Source organism: Heterostelium album (assembly GCF_000004825.1).
Source record: "Heterostelium album PN500 unplaced genomic scaffold PPL_contig1, whole genome shotgun sequence".
NCBI classification, from domain to species: Eukaryota; Evosea; class Eumycetozoa; order Acytosteliales; family Acytosteliaceae; genus Heterostelium; species Heterostelium album.
This window is the reverse complement of record NW_008805078.1, coordinates 512258-535900: the sequence shown is the minus strand read 5'-3', so window position 1 is coordinate 535900 and position 23643 is coordinate 512258. Positions and strand designations below refer to the sequence as shown.

Genomic DNA, 23643 nt, shown 5'->3' with positions numbered 1-23643 from the left:
ATTCAATCATCCTCCGGGTTGTCCTTTTTGAATGGACACAATAAAGTTGGACGGTCTTTACCTTTTAAATATGCTTCGGCAATAGTAACCATATTCAAACAGGCATTGAAATCACGGTTGATGTAATACTTTGTCTCTCCATCCAAATAGTATTTGATAACATAAGAATTAGGATCATCCGGAGGAGCTTTTGACTTTTGGCGGCTTTATACACTTCTTTTCGTTTGGCATCTGACTTTTCTTTAACATAGCTCTTTTCCATTTCCTTTAGCTTTGGTGCAAAAATCTATAATTTTATTTTGTAAAAAACAATAAAAATATTTGTTAATAAATGAATGAATTTAAATAAGCTTTTTATATTATATTTACTTGGGATGTATTGTACTCGTCGAAAAGATAGGTCTTTACTCTGGCACCATATCGAGAATGAGAACGTCTTTCTAAGAAATCTATTTCTTTAAGAAGAGTGGGACTATATTGGACACCTTTTACATTTTGGACATAGTTATTGGGACCTGCACCTTTACCATAAACTAAACAAAAAAAAAATAGTAAAAATTAATTATTTATAGTTTTAAATGATATCAATATTGTTTTTTACTTACAAAACCTCTGTTTTTTTACTTTTGATGTCGCTATTGCTTTGTCCTTAAAGATTATGTATTTCCATTCGCAATGTGAGCATTTGGTAGCAAAGTAATCTCCTTTAAAATCGACTAATCGATAGTTATGGATCTTCTTACATTTAATACATTTCCACCGACGTCTTTTTTCTAAAAATAAAAAAATAAATTAATAAATTTAATAAAATAAAAAATAAAGAATACTTACTAGGAGGAGGCTCAAGAGGTTTACTAGGAGAGGGCTCAGGTGGTTTTGTCTTCTTGGTTGGTTGTTTTGTTTGAGGGTCATTACCTTTTCTCTTGCTTGGTGGATTGGGAGCTACTGAAGGAGTTGTATTGTTATTATTATTACATTCGGTTTCAAGTGTTGGGTTGGTTTGTTGTTGTGATTTTTCTTTTTTTTTTGATTTTCGTGACGATGATGATGCTAAAGATGAAAGAGAAGAGGATGAAGAAGAAGATGAAGAAGAGGATGAAGTTGTTGTTGATGTTGATGTGATTGTTGATGTTGTTGGAATTTCTTTTGTTGTTTGGAATTGTTTCATATTAATACGGTTGATGGGTTTAGATTGTTGATTGTTCTTTATCCAAAACTCAAAATCTGGGATGACTGTAGAGACAGATAAAGTTTTCTGCCTTTCGTCAAATTTGAATCGTCTTATAGCACAATAGCGAATATAACCTATTCGATGAAGCCAATTAGTTTGGAAATCCTTGGAATTCAAAATAACTAGGATTTCAGAGCACAGGCCAGAGAGTTCAACGCTAGGCATGAGAGCAACTTTCAATTCTTCTTTGCATTTCAACAAAAGTGAGTTTGATAGTTTGACGTACTCCAATATATTTAATGCTTGTTGAATTAAATTGGTACCATATCTTTGTGTCGCTGATATGACAGATCGTTTAGTTGGTGGATCATTTAAACCTTGAGGAACTTTGAAAACAAGATTATGTTTTGCTAATTTCCCGCGTAATTGATCAATTTCTGTGGATTGGAGCTGAATTCGATTAAAATCCTCAGAGAAAGTCTTTACTACATTGAAATCAAAGTCCATTCCAAGCTCAACCAAACTATTGAATCGTTTTTTGAAAGATTCCACATTCTCTTTTGTTATTTCAGAACCAATTGCCATCTTTGTCAAATATAAAAGATCTCGGTGTCTTTTTGTATCGGACCCTTTGAATCTTAGTTTATGAGTGATAGTGACTTCTGGTTTGGTATAGTTCTCTGGAACAACTTCAGGGAGATTCAATACTTTTGGATCTAAAGGTTTGTAAATATATTGAAGTGGTTTCAATGGTAGATTCTTTACGGGAGGTAGGTCTGTCATGACTACGTCAGTATCTTTGGAGCTTTTACCGGCACGGGATGTAGATGGTTTTTTTGAGGTTGGAGCAGTCTTGGAACTAGGTAGACCAACTTTGGAGGATGATTTAGGGGGTCGACGTGGAGGCTTAGTAGTAGTATTAGTAGTAGTAGTAGTAGTATTAGTAGTATTAGTAGTAGTAGTAGTAGTAGATGTAGTAGGTAGATCAGTCATAACTGTATCGTTGGAGAGAGATTTGGAGAGTTGTTCAGCGGCACGATGTTTGGCATGTCGTTCATCTGCACGTTTTTTGGAGCGTCGTTTTCGTCGGGGCAAAGATGATTGTGTTGAAGTTGGAGCAGGTATTGAACTAGATTGATCATTCATAACTATATCATTGAGCGGAGTGATAGTTGAAACATTTGACAGCTTGGACTCTTCCGAAAGTAACGTGGTCTCAATTGCACGATACAAAAGTAGGTCTGCTTTTAAGAGTTGACTGTGTTTCTTCTTTTTATCAAATGAAGAATCAACCAATCTATAGGATTTATGAGCTTCAATTGCTGCAGAATATAAAGGACTTGGAATTGACTGGCGTTTTTCGATAAGAGCATGAAGATTCTTTGTAGTTTCTCCTAAGCGATCAATAATACCATCGATTTCGGTATTATTGGGGTTTACTTGAATCTCGGGCTTCCTAAATAATCCATTGTTATTTTTCGCATAAACAGTACCATGAGCTTCAAAAGATAAAATTTGATTCTTTAAATCTTGATAAACAGGATCATCTGGTTCGTGCTTGCCAATTTCCAATATCAAATGGTCAATATGATTTTGAATATCTACCGACTCTTTTTTCAATAGATCAATCTCTTTTGAATCTGTAACAAAATGAATTGGTCTATCAAATAGATATTTCCTTCTCTTTTCATAAATATCTATTGATAATATGTTACATTCAAAACCACCTAAAAATGAAAAATTTTGTTAATAATTGATGGCATAACGATTTATTATTTTATATTTTTTTATTACATACCATAAAGACTTGGGATTTTTGATTCCCATTCATCAACTTGTTTACCTCTCTTTTTGTTTTTAATACTTTTACGCCTGCCTGATTGCGAGTTGTAATAATGAGTGCCACTGATCATGTCAAGACTAAATTTCTTTTCCATTTGTGCCAATTGTTGTGGAGTATTGGGAATTAGTCCATTATCATCATCACTAAGACCACCAGGATAGAATAAATAAGTGTTGTGATTACGACCCGGATCAACCGCAATGATTGAAAGTTCTTTCCATTGGGGATCTTTCTTCACTTTATCATATAATTTGATTTCTTCTACAAGTTTTTAGAAAAGTGTTAATCAAAATTTTTAATGATTTTAACTTTTTAAATTAAAAAAAAAAACTTACTTGTAACAACTATTTCGTTTTTGGTTTTAGTAGTTGTTGGTTTGTTGGTTTCAGTTGTTGTATTGTTGGTTGTAGCTGTTGTTGTTTCGTTGGTTGTGGTTGTTGTTGTTGTTGTTATTGTAGATGTTGCTGTTGGTTTGTTGGCTGTTGGTTTCTTTTTTTTCTTGGCATATACAATATAACAAGAATCACCATTTGATCGAATACCAACCATCTCATATGTTGTTAAATTGAATTTGGGGTTTACTATATCTGACACATTGATCTTCTCATTATTTAACAATTTACCGAGAGCTGTCTTATTATAGTGGATAGAAAATTGATTAAAACTAAAAAAAAAAAATTAGTAAATAATTTTAAATTTACTTATACCTTTTTATAAACATACCTATTTACTTGTGGGATAAGTAGAACGCTGATTGAACGTTTGATATGATAAAAAAAACTAATATCGATATTTTCTTTAATCGATAACTTGTTATTATTGGAAGAATTAGATGTTGTTGTTGTTGTTGATGTGTCTGGTTGTTGTTGTTGTTGTTGTTGTTGTTGTTGTTGTTGTTGTTGTTGTTGTTGTTGTTGTTGTTGTTTATTATACAAATGGTTGAGATGTCTTGACTTTCTTTTTTTCTTTTGTTTTGTTGTTTTTGTTTTTGGTGGTTTGCTGTCAATATACTCTTTAATTTTAAAGAGATAAGGACGATTAGGAAAACATGGTTCATTATTATTATTAGAGGAAGAGGTGTTTGAAGATTGTTGATTATTAAAAATATCATTTTGAATAATAGAATAATAATTATTATTGTTATTATTATTGTTATTGTTATTGTTATTGTTATCGATATTGCTATTGCTATCGATACTGCTATTGCTATCGATATCGATATCGATATTGCTATTGCTATTGCTATTGTTATCGAGATTGCTATTGTTGTTGTGGTGATTGTTCTTGTTATTTTGAACTCTAATATCATTTGCAAAATAATAGAATGCTGAGATAAATTCCTTAGAGTAAAAACAAGGATGACGTGTTAAATGAACTGTTATAGTTTTTGTTACCGACTTATCTAATATCTTTAATTTCAATGAGAATGAAGATTGAAATGATTGTTTTGAAACTACTACTACAACACCATCTTTGATGAGAGTATGAAGCAATTGTAAATTTACAGATCCACATAACAAAGATAATCCGGGGCCATCGGATAGAATTGATTGAAGACTATCGAGCATTATCAGTTTGTGTTCCTTTGGGAATTCACTCATGTTGTTAGCTACGAATGGGTGTAAATCTAACCAATTTGTATTTCTAATTCCATTAAACATTGATAATGTTTGAATTCTATTGGCGGTAGCACACTGTTTTCTATCCTTATTGAGTGACATGTCATTTGGACCCAGAGGGTGATGAGTGATAATAGAAGACGTGGGTGAAGAGACTTGAGGGGTCATTGAGAAGGTATTCAATGGTGAACCAACAAACCTTGGATACTTCTCAGTATCAATAACATAGTTAGGGTCGGTGTAGGTTTTTGATATTGGTGATGCAGTGGAAGTTTGAATATTTCTAAATTGATCGGCTAACGAATAAAATTGATTATTATCAGTAGATTCCTCATTTATTGTTTCTGTTGTAGAGTTTGTTGTTGTTTCTGTTGTAGAGTTTGTTGTTGTTTCTGTTGTAGGGTTTGTTGTTGATGTTGATGATTGATCTAAAATTACAGAAGTTTGAGAGTTTGAACTGGTTGATTTTGATTTTGATTTTGATTTTGATTTTGATTTTGATTTCGATTTTGAATTTGGATTAGGATTTGATATCTTGGAATCCTCCTTAAGGGTACCGGTAGACTTTTGATCTTGACCATATTGATTGATTAATGATTTCAGTGTAGATTTGAGATCATTGATGGCTTTGGAAGGTGATGAGATAGGCCTAGGCAAAGAAGAATTTAAATGATGTAAAAACTCTGAGATTAATCCAATTAGTTGATGTATTAGATCTATTACATTTGATGATAAATTGAGATCTGATCTCTCTACAGTTTCAGAAAAAAACTTTACAATTCTAATAATTGATTTAGTTATTTTTTTCTTTTTCGCTGGTTTTACTTCTATTGATTTCGAATCCTTTCTTCTGTATTCCTTGAAATAATATGAAGAGCAACTCGCACAATAATAATTACGCATATAGTCTTTGAAAATGTTATCTGGTAAACCAACATTCTTGTGATTATCGTTCTTACATAAAAGATATTCACCCACTGTGTGTGGAGTTTCTTCTTGCATTTTTAATCTTTCCACAAATTCGACCAAGTCGGTAAATTGCTTAACATTTGAATAATCCATATAGGTTTCCCCAAGTATAGATTGTGCAATCTTGACAATAGAAGCTTCATTGAATGTAACTTCTATAGGATTCATTTTGGGATGTAATTTTGGAAAATCAAATCCCCAATTCGATAATCTGATGAAAACATCGCTCGGATCATCTAGTCCTATAAAAAAAGAAATTAATAAAAATTCAACTTAATATTTATTAAAAAAATATTTACCATTAAAAAATTTAATAAAAAATATATGTAAAGAGAGTGCGTCAGTAAGATCGGCCTCTACTGCTTTGAGAGGATTCAGGTATTTCAGAGTATACTTTATCTTGTTGAATAGACCACCGAGTCCCAATCTATAGTACTTGTATCCATTGAAATCTTTCGAACCAAGTTCTTTAATATTTTGGTGATCATAATGTGTAAAATAAAATAATTTTTTTAATTCTATTTAAATTTTTAGAAAAGAAAATTAATATTAATAAATTAAAATTAAATACTCTTAAAATATATATACTTAAAACTTACCTTTAAATTTAAAGTCACTAAAATCAATAGAAACTTTGCCATTTTTGTGATTGGCTAAAAGTGTGATCAACCGTTCCTCTAGTTTGATTGTTGTATCGATTTTATATTTATCTACTAGATTCTTTACTTGGTGGTCCGATAAGATGGGAAACTATTTAAAAAAATTAGGAATTTTGATTAAAACTAAAAAAAATTGTAAATTAAAAAAAAATTGATACTTACAAGATTGTTGTTTATTATAAAATCTAAAAAATGAATCTTTGAGTCAATACTATCATTGATCTCAAGATTTATTAAATTCTTTTGAATAGAAGTGTTAATAACTTTCGTAAGGTTTCTTAAATGAGACTGGAGCTGGGAGTAGAGAAAATTATACAAGTTGGTTGCCACTTGTTTAGGTACTTCATCAAAATATTTCGATTTTATATCGAATTCATCTTTGAAAGATAAAAATAATTCTAAAATCTTTTTTCTATTAAAAATAAATATAAATAAACAGAGAATTATTTTTTAAATAAAAAAAACTTTTTATACATACTTTGTATCTTCTTCAGAAATTATATTAGTTATCTCATGAATATTTATAGGTTGAAATTGAAGCAATTTCCAAACTTCTCCCATATGATTAGATTCTAGAACTTCGCTACCGATTATTCGCCTATAAATATACGCTATTATATTATATGAGATAGTGAGGTGGGTAGTTGTTTTTTCTAAATTTGTCAAAACATCTTCATTTTTAACAATAATATTATTAACAATTGGAAAATTTTTGGTGAAATTATCTTGATTATTAATTATAAATTTATGAAGAAAATCATTAATTTGTACTAAAGATCTTCTTTGATTTTCTGATAGATTAGAAGAAATAGTTGTAAAGAATTCATCCTTTAGGACATCTTTGACCTTAAAAGGACCTATAGAAATGTGTGACATAGATAAATAATTAAAAGAATAGATAAATATTAAACAATATATAAAAAGATAAATAATAGATAAATAGATAAAGAATATAAAGAATAGAGAAAGAATAAAAAAAAAAAGAATAGATAAATATAAATAGATAAAGAATAGATAAATATAAATAGATAAAGAATAGATAAATAAGAATAGATAAATATTAAACAATATATAAAAAGATAAATAATAGATAAATAGATAAAGAATATAAAGAATAGAGAAAGAATAAAAAAAAAGAATAGATATAATATTTTAAAAATATAAGAAATAATAACTATTATATAAATTTGAAGATTATATTTGTTGATAAATTTGAAGATTGTATTTGTTGTTAAATTTGAAGGTTGTAAAGTAAAAAAATTAAAATGAAAAAATTTGGTTTTGATCAAAACAAAAAAGCATAGTTTAGTTGTAATGAGGCAAATTCTCTCCTTATTAAAAAGAAAGGTTGAAAACTTAGTTTCAAAAGTTTTTTAAAAAGAATTGAGGATCAAGAAAAAAAAAAGAATCTTTTCTAATATCTATGATCATACCAATATATTAGCAAACATTCTAAATCAGGACATTTTTATATTTCTTCCAAATTTTGTGTTATGGATCATATGAAAACTAAGTTTTTCAAAAAAAAATGTTGAATTTGAAAATAATATTTTTTTTTAATTATTTTTTGGTTTGGTTTTTTTTTTGCAATCAAAACAAAAGAAAACAGACATCTTAATCCATTCTTTTAAAAAATAGTTATAATTTAATTATTATTTGAATATTTATCACCAAGATATTAATATACGAGATGTAGTAAATTAGTAAATAAAGGTTAAATACTGGACAATGACCGATTAGCATGCATTTCAATAACAGAAACAATTACAAAGTTCGAGTTCAATAACAGAATTAGTTCTATTGCTCAACTAAAAAGTAAAATAAACATATAAACAAGCACATGTAATCATAGATTGGCTAAAAAGGATAGTGGATGTAATATTTATAAAGGTATAGATTTATTTTAATCTTTGTTTAATTTCATAAAAGATACCGTAATGTCTAATTGGAAATTGAGAATGTCGTTGGTGTCTTTGAATGTAACTTTGCAACCCAATGGTACTTCCATTTCATCGACTTTAAACGAAACATATTTTTGTTTGTTTATCAAATCAAAGATGTCGTTTAAAAGTGAAAAAATAAAATAAAATAAAACTTTAATAAACTGACTGGTTAAATTCTTTATTTATAGGTATTAGATTTGTTAAAGAAAGATTGTTGTTGTATACAAAAAAGACCATCATCATTCAGAGAATTCTATAGGAGAAGAGCAGCTGAGAAACGTGAACCTTTTTAATTATTGTCAAGATATGGTGAAAACCAATGGTTTTATTTTAGCTAACTAATAATGCTTAGAGCAATTCAACATTGTTTCGATTGTCAAAGAAAATATATCGAGGAAATATAATGTTCAATCAATTCATGAACGCGAATTATGACCCTCGTAACCTCTTTGGTATTATTCTACATACAGGTAGACTGTTGGTCATGTGGTTATTTAAAAAACAAAACACAATATATGTATTTAAAATTTAATAATAAAGAAAAAATAAAACAATCTATAGATTTAATCATTAACAGAAATATTGTTAAAGAGGTGCATCAAACTAATACTTATTATCATGTGGCTGTGCTTTTTTGTGTTTTGCTTTTTTTTAAAAAAAAAGGAAAAAATTTAGGTTGTGATTGATTCTTTTTAATTATTTATATTTGATATTTGATTCGTTATTTTAATCAAGTTTTATTTTAAAATGGCAAGCAGATTAACTACACAAATAAGAGTAATAATAGTCGATCATTGGCTCCCTCTTTCAATAATTATACACAAGGAGTGTTGAATTCAATAAAATCAGTTAGTGATCCAAACACTAAACCAGTCAAGAGTAATCGTTATAAGGACTATAGTAAATTATCAGAGAGGTCTGGTAATAAAAGTAAAGTTTTAAATTTAATAACAACTTCAGTTAATGTAATAGCATCACCAAAAAAACATAACAAAGTAACGATTGATCAACAGACACATTTAATGAAAGATTGGTTAACAAAGAATACCACTGGAAAGCAGGTACACTATTGACAACTATACATATCATAAACTGTTGTTTTGAATGATTATTGTTAATACTTTTAACTATAAATATATTCAGGTTCTTGAAGAATTAAAGAAAGATGGTAGTATTACTACATCAGAAGAATTCAGAAAGGGATATAAGGAGATATATGAAGAGATACCTGGAGCAACCACACATGCTGTTGCGTTGTCATATGTTATTTCATCACTTCAGAGTGGCCAATATACAGATAGAGATGGATATGAAAAAACAAGGTAAGTGTTTTGTAATGCTCGCGATTTTGTATATCATTGATACTAATATTCCCAATCTAGATTGTTATCAAGTTTAGTTCCTTCTTACACTTCTAAGGAAATCAGAGAGTTTGGAATCACAATAGATAATAATGCATGGAATCGTGCAATTCAACACGTACATAAGTATGGTGCAGGTAGACTGATTAATGCAGAAGAGATCAGCAATTGGAGATCTAAATTTACACACAATGGACAAATGACAAGAAGACAAAGAACCACGATGCTAAGGACAGCCGTCGAAGGTTACTTCAATATGAAAGATATAACTGAAGAATCAAGTAAAAACATGAGGTTGTACAGCAAAGAACTCGACGCAGATGGTAAACGAGCATTCGAGTTGGTGCCAATCAAGAACCTTGCTTTAGGAAACATAAATACCTGCTTTTCAGATTACCTCAAGAAGAGTAAAGTTGATCAAGTCAAGTATCCACTCATGGGTAGAAGTGCATTTTACAGTTTCGTACCAGAGTATGTCAGAGAAATGAAGAATCGAACCGACATGTGTCCAATGTGTGTTCAGTATCAGGCTCTCGAGTCAAAACGAATTAAGTTTGGGCAACTTTCAGATCAAGATCATAAACTGTTTGAAATCTTGACTATTCACAAGATGTTTGTTCAGCAAAGAAAGAATGATTATTTGACATGTGTAATTATAATTTTATTAATACATTTAGTTAATGATTTATTAATGAAATTTTTTTTTTTTTTTTATTTAGAAAAATGAGTTAAAGGCAGGAGAGTGTATTATTCTCTGTGATTTTAAAGAGAATATATCATTAGGTAAATCCAAAGTGCAAGTAAGCCATGAATTTTACCAACAACCTGCTCGTACCTTCTTTGGAATGGTCCTCTTCTATAAGCAAGGTGACAAGCTGAAGATTCACTACTATGACTGTCTTTCACAAGTACTTAATCACTGTTCGACATTTGCAATTTCATGTCTCGACAAATTAATCAATGATCCATTATTCACCAGTCTAAATATCAACAAAATTACATTTTGGTGTGATAATGCTAGACACTTCAAGTCAAATGAAATACTTTCATATATGCATACATTGTCAAAGTTGCAAGTAGCTGATCCAAACACTCCAAACAAAACCAAAAGAAAGTATCTCGTCGAATTGAATACTTTTGCACCCTATCACGGAAAGAGTGAATGCGATCAACATTTTTCAATGGTTTCTAGAGCGATAGCAGACAAGTCGAGTTTCAAAGATTCAATCTATACAGATCAAGATGTTATCAATGCAATCAAGAGTACCACTGACAACAACAACTATCAAAGAACATACAAATTGACCTCTGAATCAGAGAAGGAAGCTGTTACCATCAAAGTAACAGTCGAAATTCATAACCCAAAGGAATTGAAACAGAAAGAAATAAAGATCTTTCCTGGTTTTACAGAGTATCATCGTTTCCAGTTTTTAGATAATAGATCAGTAAGTTAATCAATTATATAATTTGAATTCAAAACAATTATTAATCAATATTTTTTTACAAAAAAAAGATGCGTGCCAATAAACATTACATTAAATTCATGGGTGGAAATGAAGTTGACAAAATGACTATCTACAAATATTCTGCTATGAAAAGTCAAGTTGGTAAAGAGACTACAATTTCCAAAGGCTACGAATCGACCACCAAGGAGGAGGCACAGTCTTGGAAACCAGCTCGAGATAAGGCACATACCACCTATCTAAACACCATGATAGAAATGAATGAGATTGCCAAGAATGTAGACGAATCAAATAAGGAAAAGGCAAAAGAGATGAGCGATATTATAAATACTTATGCCAATGTAACATCTAAATTAGCTCCACAACCCACACCTTCAAGAACACAACAAATTGTTTCGTCACCTCAGTCACCATCTCAACCAACACTTTCAAATTCACAAGCTGCTTCTACTTCATCTCAATCTTCACCAAAACCAGCTACCACAACTACACCAGACCAAACACTCTCTGGTACAAACAAAAGAAGAAGAGGCTACAGAGGAACAAAGAAATCAAAAACAGACTAATTCACAAAATAATACAGAGAATAATAAACAAAAATAATTCACAAAATAATACACAAGATAATACGCAAAATAATACACAGAATAATAAACAAAAATAATTCACAAAATAGTACACAAAATAATAAACAAAATAATACACAGAATAATACACAGAATAATACACATAATAGTACACAAAATACCCAAAAGTAAACCATTGTTTGATATCGAATCGATTGATTTTGGTGACGATGATCATGATATCGGATCGAGCTTGATTTATAGTGGTAAAAGAAAAGAAAGAGAGGATGATTGTGACAATAATCAGAATTTTATGTTGACTATTATTGTCTGTTTGGAGCATAAGCGATGGCTACTGTCTGGTTGCTTCACAACCTTCATTCCTAACGTGTTCGCCATCGTTCATGATAACCCTTCCCAACAAACGACGTGTTGCCGTCGTTGGTAAAGGTTAGAATTCAATCTTTATAAAATAAATAACCAAATAAATAACAATAATAATAATAACAATCCAACAAAAAAAAGAATAAGAGAAGAAGATAATCAAGAATCAATGGACAATCAAAAACATCACAAATCAACTCATGTAAATAGCCAAACACCAATCCAATCCCCATCCCAAACACCAATTCAAACACCATCCCAAACACCAATCCAAACACCAATTCCAACACAATCCCAAATACCAATCCAAACTCCATCTCAATCACCAATCCAATCTCCAACCCAAACACCATTCCATACTCCTATTCAACACAACACTACTGTGCAATCAACGGAACAATCAAAACCGGCAAAAGAAATTGTCGTAATCTTTGAAATCGATAACAATTACAACTCGCAGATTCAAGATTATAGACAACAACAACAAATCAACTATTTACAACAACTTTCACAAACACTGCAACAACAATCTCCACCACAGTCAGAAGCAGCAGCATCAAATGATGTAGAAATGACATCACATGAAGATCCTATCATGGAACAAGTTGAGGAAACTGACGATGCAATGGAGATCGATCGATTCTGTATTCCATATGAAAAGATCAAGGACCAGTTGAATACCGCAGAAGAAGACGAAAACATGAACAATGCCGGTGACTTCTTATCCAATTGGCCATCTCTACGAGAACTTATTATAAGAATTCCATGCCTCACAGCCATAGCGGACTATGGACAGCTCTTCTCCACTCTACTCATTAAGAACCCATTATCAAACCTGGTAATAAGACCAATTCAAAATATGATTGGAAATGTTTTAAAATCATTTTTATAATTCAAATTTTATTATTATCTTTTTGGTATGTGGAGATGTTTAGGCATAAAAGATAGTGTAAGTAATAATTGTTTATTTTAATGAATACAGATTACTAATTTTTATTTCTTTGACATATCTTTAGTGGATCATAATTATTCAATAATTTTTGATTGCTTGTTTTGAAATAGTATATGCAGCAGTGTGTAAAGAATCTTGCAATCAATTCGCCTATTTTTTCATTTGTTGTTATGGGTTTGATGAAGCTATGTATATGTTCGGATGGGAGTCTGGTCTAGTACATTTCAAATCAAATTTATTTCAACATTGAATAAGGTGATTTTGGTTATTAACAAAAACACAATTCAACATGTGAGCACTTTGCTATATTATTTTAGAATAACGCTTTCAACCTGATTCATTATCTGGAGTGTTTGAATGTTGAAGCATATTGATTTGGTAGTAGTAAATTTTGTTTTATATTATGTTTTAGTTCATTGTAAGTATAAGTTCCTTATATAGCAGCTGAGCAGTTGTGAATGTACTTAACTAATTCATTCTATTATACAAAGGTCAATTCATACAAAGAATGTGATCTTTCTAGATTTTATTTGTATTTTTAATCAAGAGAATAGTCCAATAAAGGTATACGCATATAATTTTATTAATATAAATTTTATTTACTTCTTTATTATATTTCGTATGTCATTAATTTATGTTCAACATATCAGATAATTTTGTATGCCTACGACAAATTATTCTGGTATTACCGAATGTAAAAGATGAAGACTCCCATCTGGCTGTCACTCAATAATGTCTAGTATACATTATTCAATTAATGTTTTATACTAACTTATTTGATACAGACCAATCCGGCATTATAGGGTAGGCACACTATAAAACTATATATTTTAAAATGCACCACTTTAGAATATATAAAGGGCCGACTAGTCAATATTTCTAACTAAGGTGGTCAAGTTATTATATCGACTCAGCTACAATCTTTGAAAATAAAATGTATCAAATGGAAAATCAATTTGGATAAACATTCTTATTCATTAACTTTTTTGTTTTAAATAGAAAAATATTGTTGAGCAACAACAATAAAGGTGCATCGAACGAGCCACCCGGTTATCATTTATATTTTCTCCATTTTGATATGATAGTCGTGAATAATAATAGAATGGATTACCAGGGGCACACTCAGTACAGGGAGTGGGTAAATAATCAAGTATATTCAAGATAACTAATTCAAATTTATTTATTTTTTCTCCAAAAAAGTATAGGTTATTTTTTCCTTTAATTTGTTTATATATGGTATGTATCATTCTATAAATAAATAGATATAGGTAATACAATATAAGTACTGTATTAGTCCAGTGCACATTGTGCTGTCAACGCGTTACATATTTATATTCTTACACTATATTTCTATTTATTTGCACTGCAGTGAATTAGCACCTAATTCACTTTCATTCTTCCTTTCATCCATATTCTTTCTTTCTTTCTTTCTTTCTTTCTTTCTTTCAATCTTTCATCCACCCATTCTTTCATTCTTCCTTTCATACATTTATTTATTCATCCAATAATTTATTTATTTCTCTATATATCTATTATATGTATTATATTTATTTATTTATATTTATCTTAATATTTATATTTATTTTCAGTGTTATATTTATTTATATTTTTTATATTTATTTAAATATTATATTTATTTATATTTATATATTTATATTCATATATATTATATTTATTCATTTATTCATTTATTAACTCACTTTCTTGTCAATCTACTATCATACAAAGTTGCTTTTTCGTATCGCTAACATTATACAATTGAATTTTATATGGTTATTGTTGATTTGATTGTGTTTGATTCAAATAAAAACCAAAAATTTAATATTTAGTGTAGATTGGCAAAGTGAAAGATACCAGCTTTATCCACTATTCAAGGAATCGATAGAAATTAAAGCTCACATATCGTGTGTTGAACCATTTCTATTTGATGTATGTGCTTTATTTAATCAGTAGGGTCCATTGTTAAATATCTATTTCGCTAGTTGCCAATCATTGATTTTCTCATATAAACTTCCCATATTACAATAACCATTTTTTGAACACCAATTTTTGATTGAAGATCTTTGAGAATTTGATTGAATCTTTCATAACATTGATAAATATGTCTGTCCCTGTATTCTTTGATCTCTCGGGTTCGTTGTAGCTTGCTCCGAACTCCGATGCAGATTGGAAAACTCATTTTACCCATCGAAAAACAGAGGCCAAACTCTTTCAAAATTTTTTTAAAGAATAAAACAAACTTTATATTCTAAATCTACTATAAAAATACTTTCTATTTATCTAATTTTTATTAAAATCTAACAAGGTTTGATATTTTATTTTATTTTTTTAATATTAATCTCTAATGCAAAAACTTAAAAAAAAATTGTGAAAAACAGCCACTATCATTGAAAAAAATTTAACAAAGGCTGAGTTGAACAGATTCTCTGAAAGGTGATCTATTTTAAATCTGCAAATTAAACACCTTTCAGAGAATCAATGAATTGATTTTTTATTATTATTTTTATGTTCGAACAACATGTTGATAAAGTGTTCATCTGGATCAATTTTTAAGACTTTTTTTATTTATTTATTTATTATTTCTTAATCTATGATAGAATAATGAAATATTGTATATTATTTTTATTATCATTATTTTGTTTTGGAAACATTATTTCAAAGGTGTCTGGTACGGAGTGCGGTACTGTACCTGGTACACTTTCCGATAGTAATTATTTGCAAGATGGATTGAGACTCACCTTTAACAATCTAGAAGGTTTGATCGATTTTGGTTACAACGATTCTTCTGTTTCCCATTACTTCGCAAACGGAAATATCTTCTTCTACACTAGATATCCCGTGCCTGTCCACTTTTATTTCACTTATAGTGATTGCAACAAGACCTATGACCGGGACCTTAGCTTGAACATCCCGAATCTCGAAGTGACCCAACCAAATTGTCTATTTACCAATGCCACTGTTACCCACCATACCACTACTATCTATGAATATTACTATGTATATGATCCATTTACAAGCAAAACCTATAAATATCAACCCGGAAGTGTGCCTATGACAATGACTTTCCCTGTTTATGGAGTAGGTTCATACCGTGTTAATATTGGACTATTCACAGATAACAACTTTTTTGGTGTACAAGTGACACCCCAACACGATTTAATACCTCAAATCACACTCACACATACCAATTACTCAATAGATAATGGTATTGTTAAAATCGAAAATCTCAACCAATTCACTGATATCCAATTGACCAATGCCAGTGGTGCCAACATAGCTGCCAGCTCCTCCGGCCAATTTACAGGTTTGGCCAGTGGAACCTATTATATAATTGCACAATCACAATTGTGTGGTACTCAAAGTGTTAGTTTGGAAATCGAAGTAATCAGTCCCATACCAATTGTCAACTTGATACCTACTCAGTGTGCAACACCCACTTTTGATGTCAATGTGACAGTCTCTCTTGAAGGTATTTCAGACGATCAAGTTACTTATCAATTCAACGGTAATCAGTACCAAGCTGGAGATGTCCATCTCCTTCAGCCATCGGATTACACCTTCACATTCGCGATCCAGGGTGGATATAGTTTCATTAAAGTTCTCAAAATACCACGTCCAGTCTCTAGTGAGCTTCCCCTTACCTACAGTATCGACCATCCTCTCAGTTGTCTCTCAAACAGTGCCGTCCTCTTTATCAATTACACCGGTGACTACCAAGATATTAAAGTAAATGGCGAGGTAATCGCTGCCAACTTTAGAAGAAATGTAAACTATGGAGATACCTATTCTATTACCAAGGAGTGTTCCTCATTTAACGACATACTCAACTTCCCATTCGCCACACCCAATGTCCAGTTTTTCACCGATGACTTTAACTATGCAACCTGCTATTCAAACTTTACTGTAACAGTTTCCAATTATGAATTGTTCAACTCTATGGTACTTGTCGATAAATACAACAATATCAACTACACTGCCGTTGATGGTACTTTCAAGAAAGTTCGTGCAACCGACATCTTAACTGTATTCTACACAGAGAAAGGATGTCAAAATGAACAAAGTTTTGGTTTTGAACTACCAATAGCTCGTCTCGAACAAAGCGATTACAGATATGAAATTTCTAATGCCGATTTTAATGGATGTACCTCTCAGGTTGCAACATTTACTCCCGTTGTTTTTGGTCGTCGTTATGATGATGCAGCTCAGAACGTTACTTTTAGATTTGGAGTTGAAAGTGTAGATATTCCAAGTTCATACTATTATTGTAAAGAATATAATTTTTCTGACACACCATTGTGTAAGTAGATAGTTTATAAAATTTTTTAAATACTTTTTGTTATTAAATCAATTATTTAATTTAACAGATCCAAATATGACAAAAATTAAATTCAACTCGGTCACTTGCCAAGAATCATTAACAGCACTTTCTTTTGAATCCAAAACTACGATCTCCAATGTATATGTCGATGACTGGTATTATGCCAATCCATCCGATGCTAAAGTCACTGGTGGTAACCATACTGTTACTATCAACTATGGATCATGTACTGATCTATATCAAATCTATGTTCCATATACTAAATGTATGTTTTTAATAATAACTACTTTTTTTTTCAAGTTATATTAATTTTTGAAATGTCAATAATTATAGCAAATGTTTTAAGTTATAATGTTGTACCACAATCGGCAACCAATTGCAGTTTTGAAACAGGTGCAATTTACTTTAATAACATGAATGAATACACATCGCTTATTTTTGGTGGAGATGAAATTAGCAATGTCACAGCTCTTTCTCCAGATAGATATCTTTTTAGTTTCAATCATACGGTTTGTGGTCTTGGAAGAGTTTTTATTGACGTTCCAATGGAGGGATCTTTCAAAATTGAAACTTTCATTGAACCCTATTACAATCTTGGTTACTTAAAGTATTCAATCAATGACAGTAATGGCGTTGAAATCACGCCAGAATCAGTTAGTACTCCTTTATATCACTACTCTATGGCACATCTAATTGGTGATATCTCTGATAGCTATGTAAAAGGATATTTATCAAGTGGAGATTACTGCAAATGGAACTTTGAAGTTACATACGACGAAAACAGCCCAAAGTGGAATGAAAACCAACTCACAATCGATTTAATATCCACTCCTTCCAAATATTTCGATGGTATAGCTACAGTTACTGATGCTTTGAAGGGTGTAATGCATCAAAATGAGCCAAGATCTTTTAATAGATATGAATTCATCTCTAAAAATCTCAGTCTTATTTATGGAGTTAAATCATCTACTTATTTCTTTACTATATATAATCAAAGAGGCCTTACTACTCTTGTAAATGTTCCATTTCAACCTACACTGACAAGTTTGTTTGAACCTCTTAGTTACAACTGCAATAACTTACAGATAACAATGAAACTTCCAGATTCTTACCCAAACACTCAGTTGTATATTGGCAAGCAAAGTGTACCATCAAACTCATTCCAAACCAATGCATTCTTGCAATACTCTGAGTTCTATAGTAAATCCAAGGGTGCTCTGCTGGTAGAAGAAGGAGGAATTTTCTCTACTGCCAGTTATGCTCCTTATCCAACAGTCACAATAGGAAATCCAACTTGTTTGGGAGGAGATGGTTTCCTCACCATTTCAAACCCCGATCCTAATTACATCTATAGATTGTACACCAACATGGCACAAGGTGAACCCAGTTTGCACCCTGAAATCAGTGATGGTACCTACCTCAATTTTACCGATCTCAGCGCCGGTTCGGTTTATATTAACGTTGTAAACAAAGACAACTACATGTGTACCAATCAATATTCCACTGATATAATGACAACTGAATTCACTACTACATATACAGTCAAAAATCAATGTGTCGCCGGTAGAAATGGATCAGTTGTACTTTCCAGTTTCTATGGAAATAAAGCTGCCGATGCCATCTATACTTTGAATGGAGTTCAAGTTAGTAATTCATTGTCTCTAGGTGTAGGAAACTATTCAATCGTTTCAGACGTTGCCTCTGGAACATGTAAATTCGCTCTCCAAACATTGTTCACTGTTGAAAGTAATATTATCAGTTCAACAATCAACTCACCATCATGTGGAACCATCAACATCGTTTCAACAGCATCACTCAACGATAGTTTAACTCTTGAATTATTATATTCATCAAATAACTCTGTGATCACCACCTTGAAGAATACCAATAGATACACATTCAACAATCTTAATGGTGCTGATTACTTGGTCAGAATCACTGAAATCTCTGGATGTCAATCAACCACACCTGTCACTGTAAATGATTGTCAAGTTCCAACCACAACAACCGCAACTTCAACCACAACCGCCACTACATCATCAACTACCTCTGACCCGATAAATAACTCAAGTAGAGTGATTCCTCCAATTCTTTTATTTTTTGTTATTACTTTTTTAATATTATAATAAAAAGTGATTTCTGTTTAATTTGATTGAATATTTATTTTGTGTTGTTTTAATCAAATCTGAACGATTTATTGAGATTCGTTGAATTGATCAATAGTGGTAGTTTAAAAAAAACTATTTGCAGCTGCAATATTGTTTGAGATTTACAAGATATTTTTATCATTCCACGAATTTCCATTTTTAATTATTGTTTTTTTTTTATTCATTAATCATCTTTCATGTTAGTGCCCTTTCAAGGAATTCGTGTCTTTGCCAATCTTGATTAAATCTTTGCAATTTCACCAAAATAAAAATTAAAGTTTAATTCATTCCATTGGCCAAATGGTTAGCCTAACCATCGATTTAAACACTTCTCTATCATTATCCATAATCACCTTTATTGTTATTTATTCAAAGATTGAAATGAAATATCTTAATTGTATATTATTATTATTTTGTGTTGGAAACTTTTTAAACCATGTGCATGGTAATGAGTGTGATACTGTACCAGGCACCTTACAGTATTTCAATTCATTAACAAGCAGAGTATCTTTAGTATATACGGATTCCGAAGATCTTCTCGGCTTTGGATATAACGATTCATCAGTTAGTCATTTCTATCAAGACGGTCTAGTCAAATTCTATGCAACACAGCCAGTAGCTGTCCACTTCTACTTTATGTACAGTGAATGCAACAGAACCTACAATATCGATTTCAGCGAGTATATTCCAGATCTTCGAGTGACTCAGCCAAAGTGTCTATATACCAATGCCACTATTACCCAACATAATATAATTAGCAATCTAATTCTTACTTATCATGTTGAAGACCACTTTTCGGATATATCTTATTCCTTTAACGTTGGAAGTAACATCAGTTTTCCAGTGACCGGATTTGGTGGCTACAAAGTTATCATTGATTATCCTATGGGTGACACCGATTTCAGTGTACTAGTCTTACCCGAGAGCGACAAAGTCCCACTTATCTCACTCTCACATTCCAACTATTCAATTGGAAATGGTGCTATTCAAATTCAAAATCTCAATCAGTTCACCAATGTTCAATTGATTAATTCGAGTGGTGTCAATATCGCTGCCTCTGCTCCAGGTCAGTACTCTGGTTTGGTCAGTGGAACCTATTATCTATCTGCTGTGTCGAATGAGTGTGGTACTCAATACATTCCTTTAACAATAAAACCTATCTACCCAAATCCGATTGTCAATTTAGTCGCTTCACAGTGTGGACAACCAAGTATGGGTGTGAATATGTCAATCACTCTTGAAGGTGTTCCCGACGATCAAGTTACTTATCAATTCAACGGCAATCAATACCAAGCCGGAGAGATACTTAACATTTTACCAAATGAATACTTTTTTTCATTCAACATAAACAATGATCAATATTATTTCAATACATTTGTCTTAATCCCAAATCCTATAACAAAAGAACTACCACTTACCTACAGTATAGACCATCCTCTCAGTTGTCTCTCAGACAGTGCCGTCCTCTTTATTAATTATACCGGTGATTACCAAGATATTAAAGTAAATGGAGAGGTAATCGCTTCCAACTTTAAAAGAAATGTAAACTATGGAGAGACCTATTCTATTACCAAGGAATGTTCCACATTCCAAGACAGTATCGCCTTCCCATTTGCCGAACCCATCATCGAATATTACACCGAGGACTTCAACTATGCAAACTGTTTTTCAAACTTTACTGTCATAGTTTCCAACTATCAATTGTTCACTACTTTGGTGTTATCTGACCAATACTCAAATATCAACTACACTTCTGTCGATGGTTCTTTTAAAAATGTTCGAGCCTCAAACACCTTTGCTGTATACTACCAAGAGAAAGGATGCCAAAAAGAAGCAACCTATACCTTCACGATTGATATTAACCCTGTCGAACCCAGTGATATTCACTTTGAATTGAGCAATAACCAATTTGATGGATGCGTCGATCAGTTTGGTAGCTTTACTCCCATTGTTTTTGGTCGTCGTTATGATGATGCGGTTGTAAATACAACTTTTACTCTGGATATTTATAGTGCTCTCGAAATTATACCTCCATATTATTTCTGTAGGGAATTTAATTTCTATACTCCTTCTCCGCGTATGTACATTTTGTTTTCATTGTTTCATTTCTTATTTTTTATTAATTTACAAATAATCAGGTCCCAATTTATCAACTGTGGATTTTGACAGTGTTGTTTGCCAAGAATCATTAACAAAAGTTCGTGTGAATTCAAGTGTACATGTCTACAGTATTGGTGTAGATTCTAACACTTTTACTGACATCGACAAAACTGTGGTCTCTGGTGGCAATCATTCAATTTTTGTCAATTATGGATCATGTTCTGATGTATTTGAAGTCTATGTTCCATATACTAAAGGTATAGTTTTAAATTATCCATTTTTTCAATTAATTATTCTTCAATTTATTAATCTATTATCGAATATAATTATTATAGCAAATGTTATAAGTTATAATGTTGTACCACAATCGGCAACCAATTGTAGTTTCCCAACAGCTGCTATTTACTTTAATAACTTGAATGATTTCATCTCACTTTCAATAGAAGGAGAAGATGTGACTAATGCCACAGATATCTATCCGGGAACTTTTTTATTTAATTTCAACCATAGTGTGTGTGGTCTTGGTGAATTCTCAGTTATTGTTGGAATGGATGGAACTTTCGAAATTGAAACTTTCGTTGAACCCTATTATGGATATGGTTTATTGAAATATACCATTTTGGATAATAATGGTTCGGAGATCACACCAACTTTAGTCCAAGGATACAACCACTATCCATTTGCTCATCTGATTGGTGATATCACAGATGCAAGAGCGACTTCATTTCTATCGAAAGGAAACTTTTGCAGATGGATGTTTGATGTTAGTTATGACCCACAAGATCCAAGATGGGTTGAAGATCCTCTAACCCTTAATTTGACAAATGAACCATTACCTTATGTGGATGGATTTGCTTCGGTCACTGATGTTTTGGAGGGAAAGCCTCATCAAATCCAACCATACGTCTCTGGATCTGGATTCATCAACAGAGAGCTAACTCAGGTGTATGGAGTTCAAGATTCCACCTCATTGAATGTCTATTACAATTCCAAAAACTACCGTATCAACTTAGATGTGCCATATACAGAATCAATAACTGATTTGTTTGAGCCTGTTAGTTACAATTGCAAGAACTTAGAGATAGTTATGAAGCTTTCCGATTCCAACACTGATTACGAAATGTTCCTTGATAATGAAAAGGTAGACACCAACTCATTCAAAATGAGTGTATTCTTAGATTCACCTCTATATTACAAAAAGTCCAGCGGAGTACTTAAAATCCAACAGAATGCTCCTTTCGGAATCAATAGTTTTGCTCCCTATCCAACAATTACCTATGGAAATCCTACATGTTTAGGAAAAGATGGTTTCGTCGCCATTACAAATCCCGATCCTGATTACATCTATAGAGCGTACTTTAATATCGAAGGAGACAATCGTAATCTACCCGAAATTAGTGATGGTACCTATCTCAATTTTACAGGTCTTGACAGTGGAAATATTGTAATTGCTGTTGTCAGCAGATACAACTACTTGTGTACCAATTCGTTTGATTTCGATCTCAAAGCAACTGAATTCACTACGACATACAATGTCAAAAATCAATGTGTCGCTGGTAGAAATGGATCAGTTGTACTTTCCAGTTTCTATGGAACTAAAGCTGCCGATGCCATCTATACTTTGAATGGAGTTCAAGTTAGTAATTCATTGTCTCTAGGTATAGGAAACTATTCAATCGTTTCAGACGTTGCCTCTGGAACATGTAAATTCGCTCTCCAAACATTGTTCACTGTTGAAAGTAATATTATCAGTTCAACAATCAACTCACCATCATGTGGAACCATCAACATCGTTTCAACAGCATCACTCAATGATAGTTTAACTCTTGAATTATTATATTCATCAAATAACTCTGTGATCACCACCTTGAAGAATACCAATAGATACACATTCAACAATCTTAATGGTGCTGATTACTTGGTCAGAATCACTGAAATCTCTGGATGTCAATCAACCACACCTGTCACTGTAAATGAATGTCAAGTTCCAACCACAACTACCACAACATCATCAACTACCTCTGACCCTATCAATAACTCAAATAGAGTGATTCCATCACTTTTGCTTTTTATTATTGTTTTGCTAGTTTTATTAAATTAATTAAAATAATATTTATTTTATTCATATAATAAACAGATAAAAAACAA

The 23643-nt window shown here is 31.5% G+C and overlaps 4 protein-coding genes across 4 annotated transcripts; 2 read left to right on the top strand and 2 right to left on the bottom strand.

Annotated features, from left to right (window-relative positions):
* Positions 1-94: 94 nt before the first annotated feature.
* On the bottom strand, positions 95-6243 carry PPL_01048 (uncharacterized protein; the record flags this gene model as incomplete). The annotated part of the gene is made up of 10 exons (XM_020572065.1): positions 95-286; positions 370-533; positions 606-773; positions 856-1621; positions 1658-2898; positions 2970-3275; positions 3350-3678; positions 3738-5844; positions 5902-6029; positions 6191-6243. 10 exons carry the CDS (start codon positions 6241-6243, stop codon positions 95-97), a joined length of 5454 nt encoding a protein of 1817 aa, XP_020437923.1.
* Positions 6244-6308: 65 nt separating this feature from the next.
* On the bottom strand, positions 6309-8269 carry PPL_01047 (uncharacterized protein; the record flags this gene model as incomplete). The annotated part of the gene is made up of 6 exons (XM_020572064.1): positions 6309-6352; positions 6424-6446; positions 6578-6673; positions 6740-7118; positions 8030-8069; positions 8195-8269. The coding sequence occupies 6 exons, from the start codon at positions 8267-8269 to the stop codon at positions 6309-6311; spliced, it is 657 nt and encodes a 218-aa protein (XP_020437922.1).
* A 682-nt stretch (positions 8270-8951) lies between these two features.
* On the top strand, positions 8952-11594 carry PPL_01046 (uncharacterized protein; the record flags this gene model as incomplete). The annotated part of the gene is made up of 5 exons (XM_020572063.1): positions 8952-8981; positions 9486-9526; positions 9587-10214; positions 10285-11010; positions 11079-11594. 5 exons carry the CDS (start codon positions 8952-8954, stop codon positions 11592-11594), a joined length of 1941 nt encoding a protein of 646 aa, XP_020437921.1.
* Positions 11595-12147: 553 nt separating this feature from the next.
* Positions 12148-23596, top strand: PPL_01045 (uncharacterized protein; the record flags this gene model as incomplete). Its single annotated transcript, XM_020572062.1, has 11 exons — positions 12148-12816; positions 13422-13462; positions 14760-14859; positions 14990-15043; positions 15592-17227; positions 17295-17513; positions 17549-18261; positions 18334-19350; positions 19771-20075; positions 20154-21472; positions 21534-23596. 11 exons carry the CDS (start codon positions 12148-12150, stop codon positions 23594-23596), a joined length of 8136 nt encoding a protein of 2711 aa, XP_020437920.1.
* Between the last annotated feature and the right edge of the window lie 47 nt (positions 23597-23643).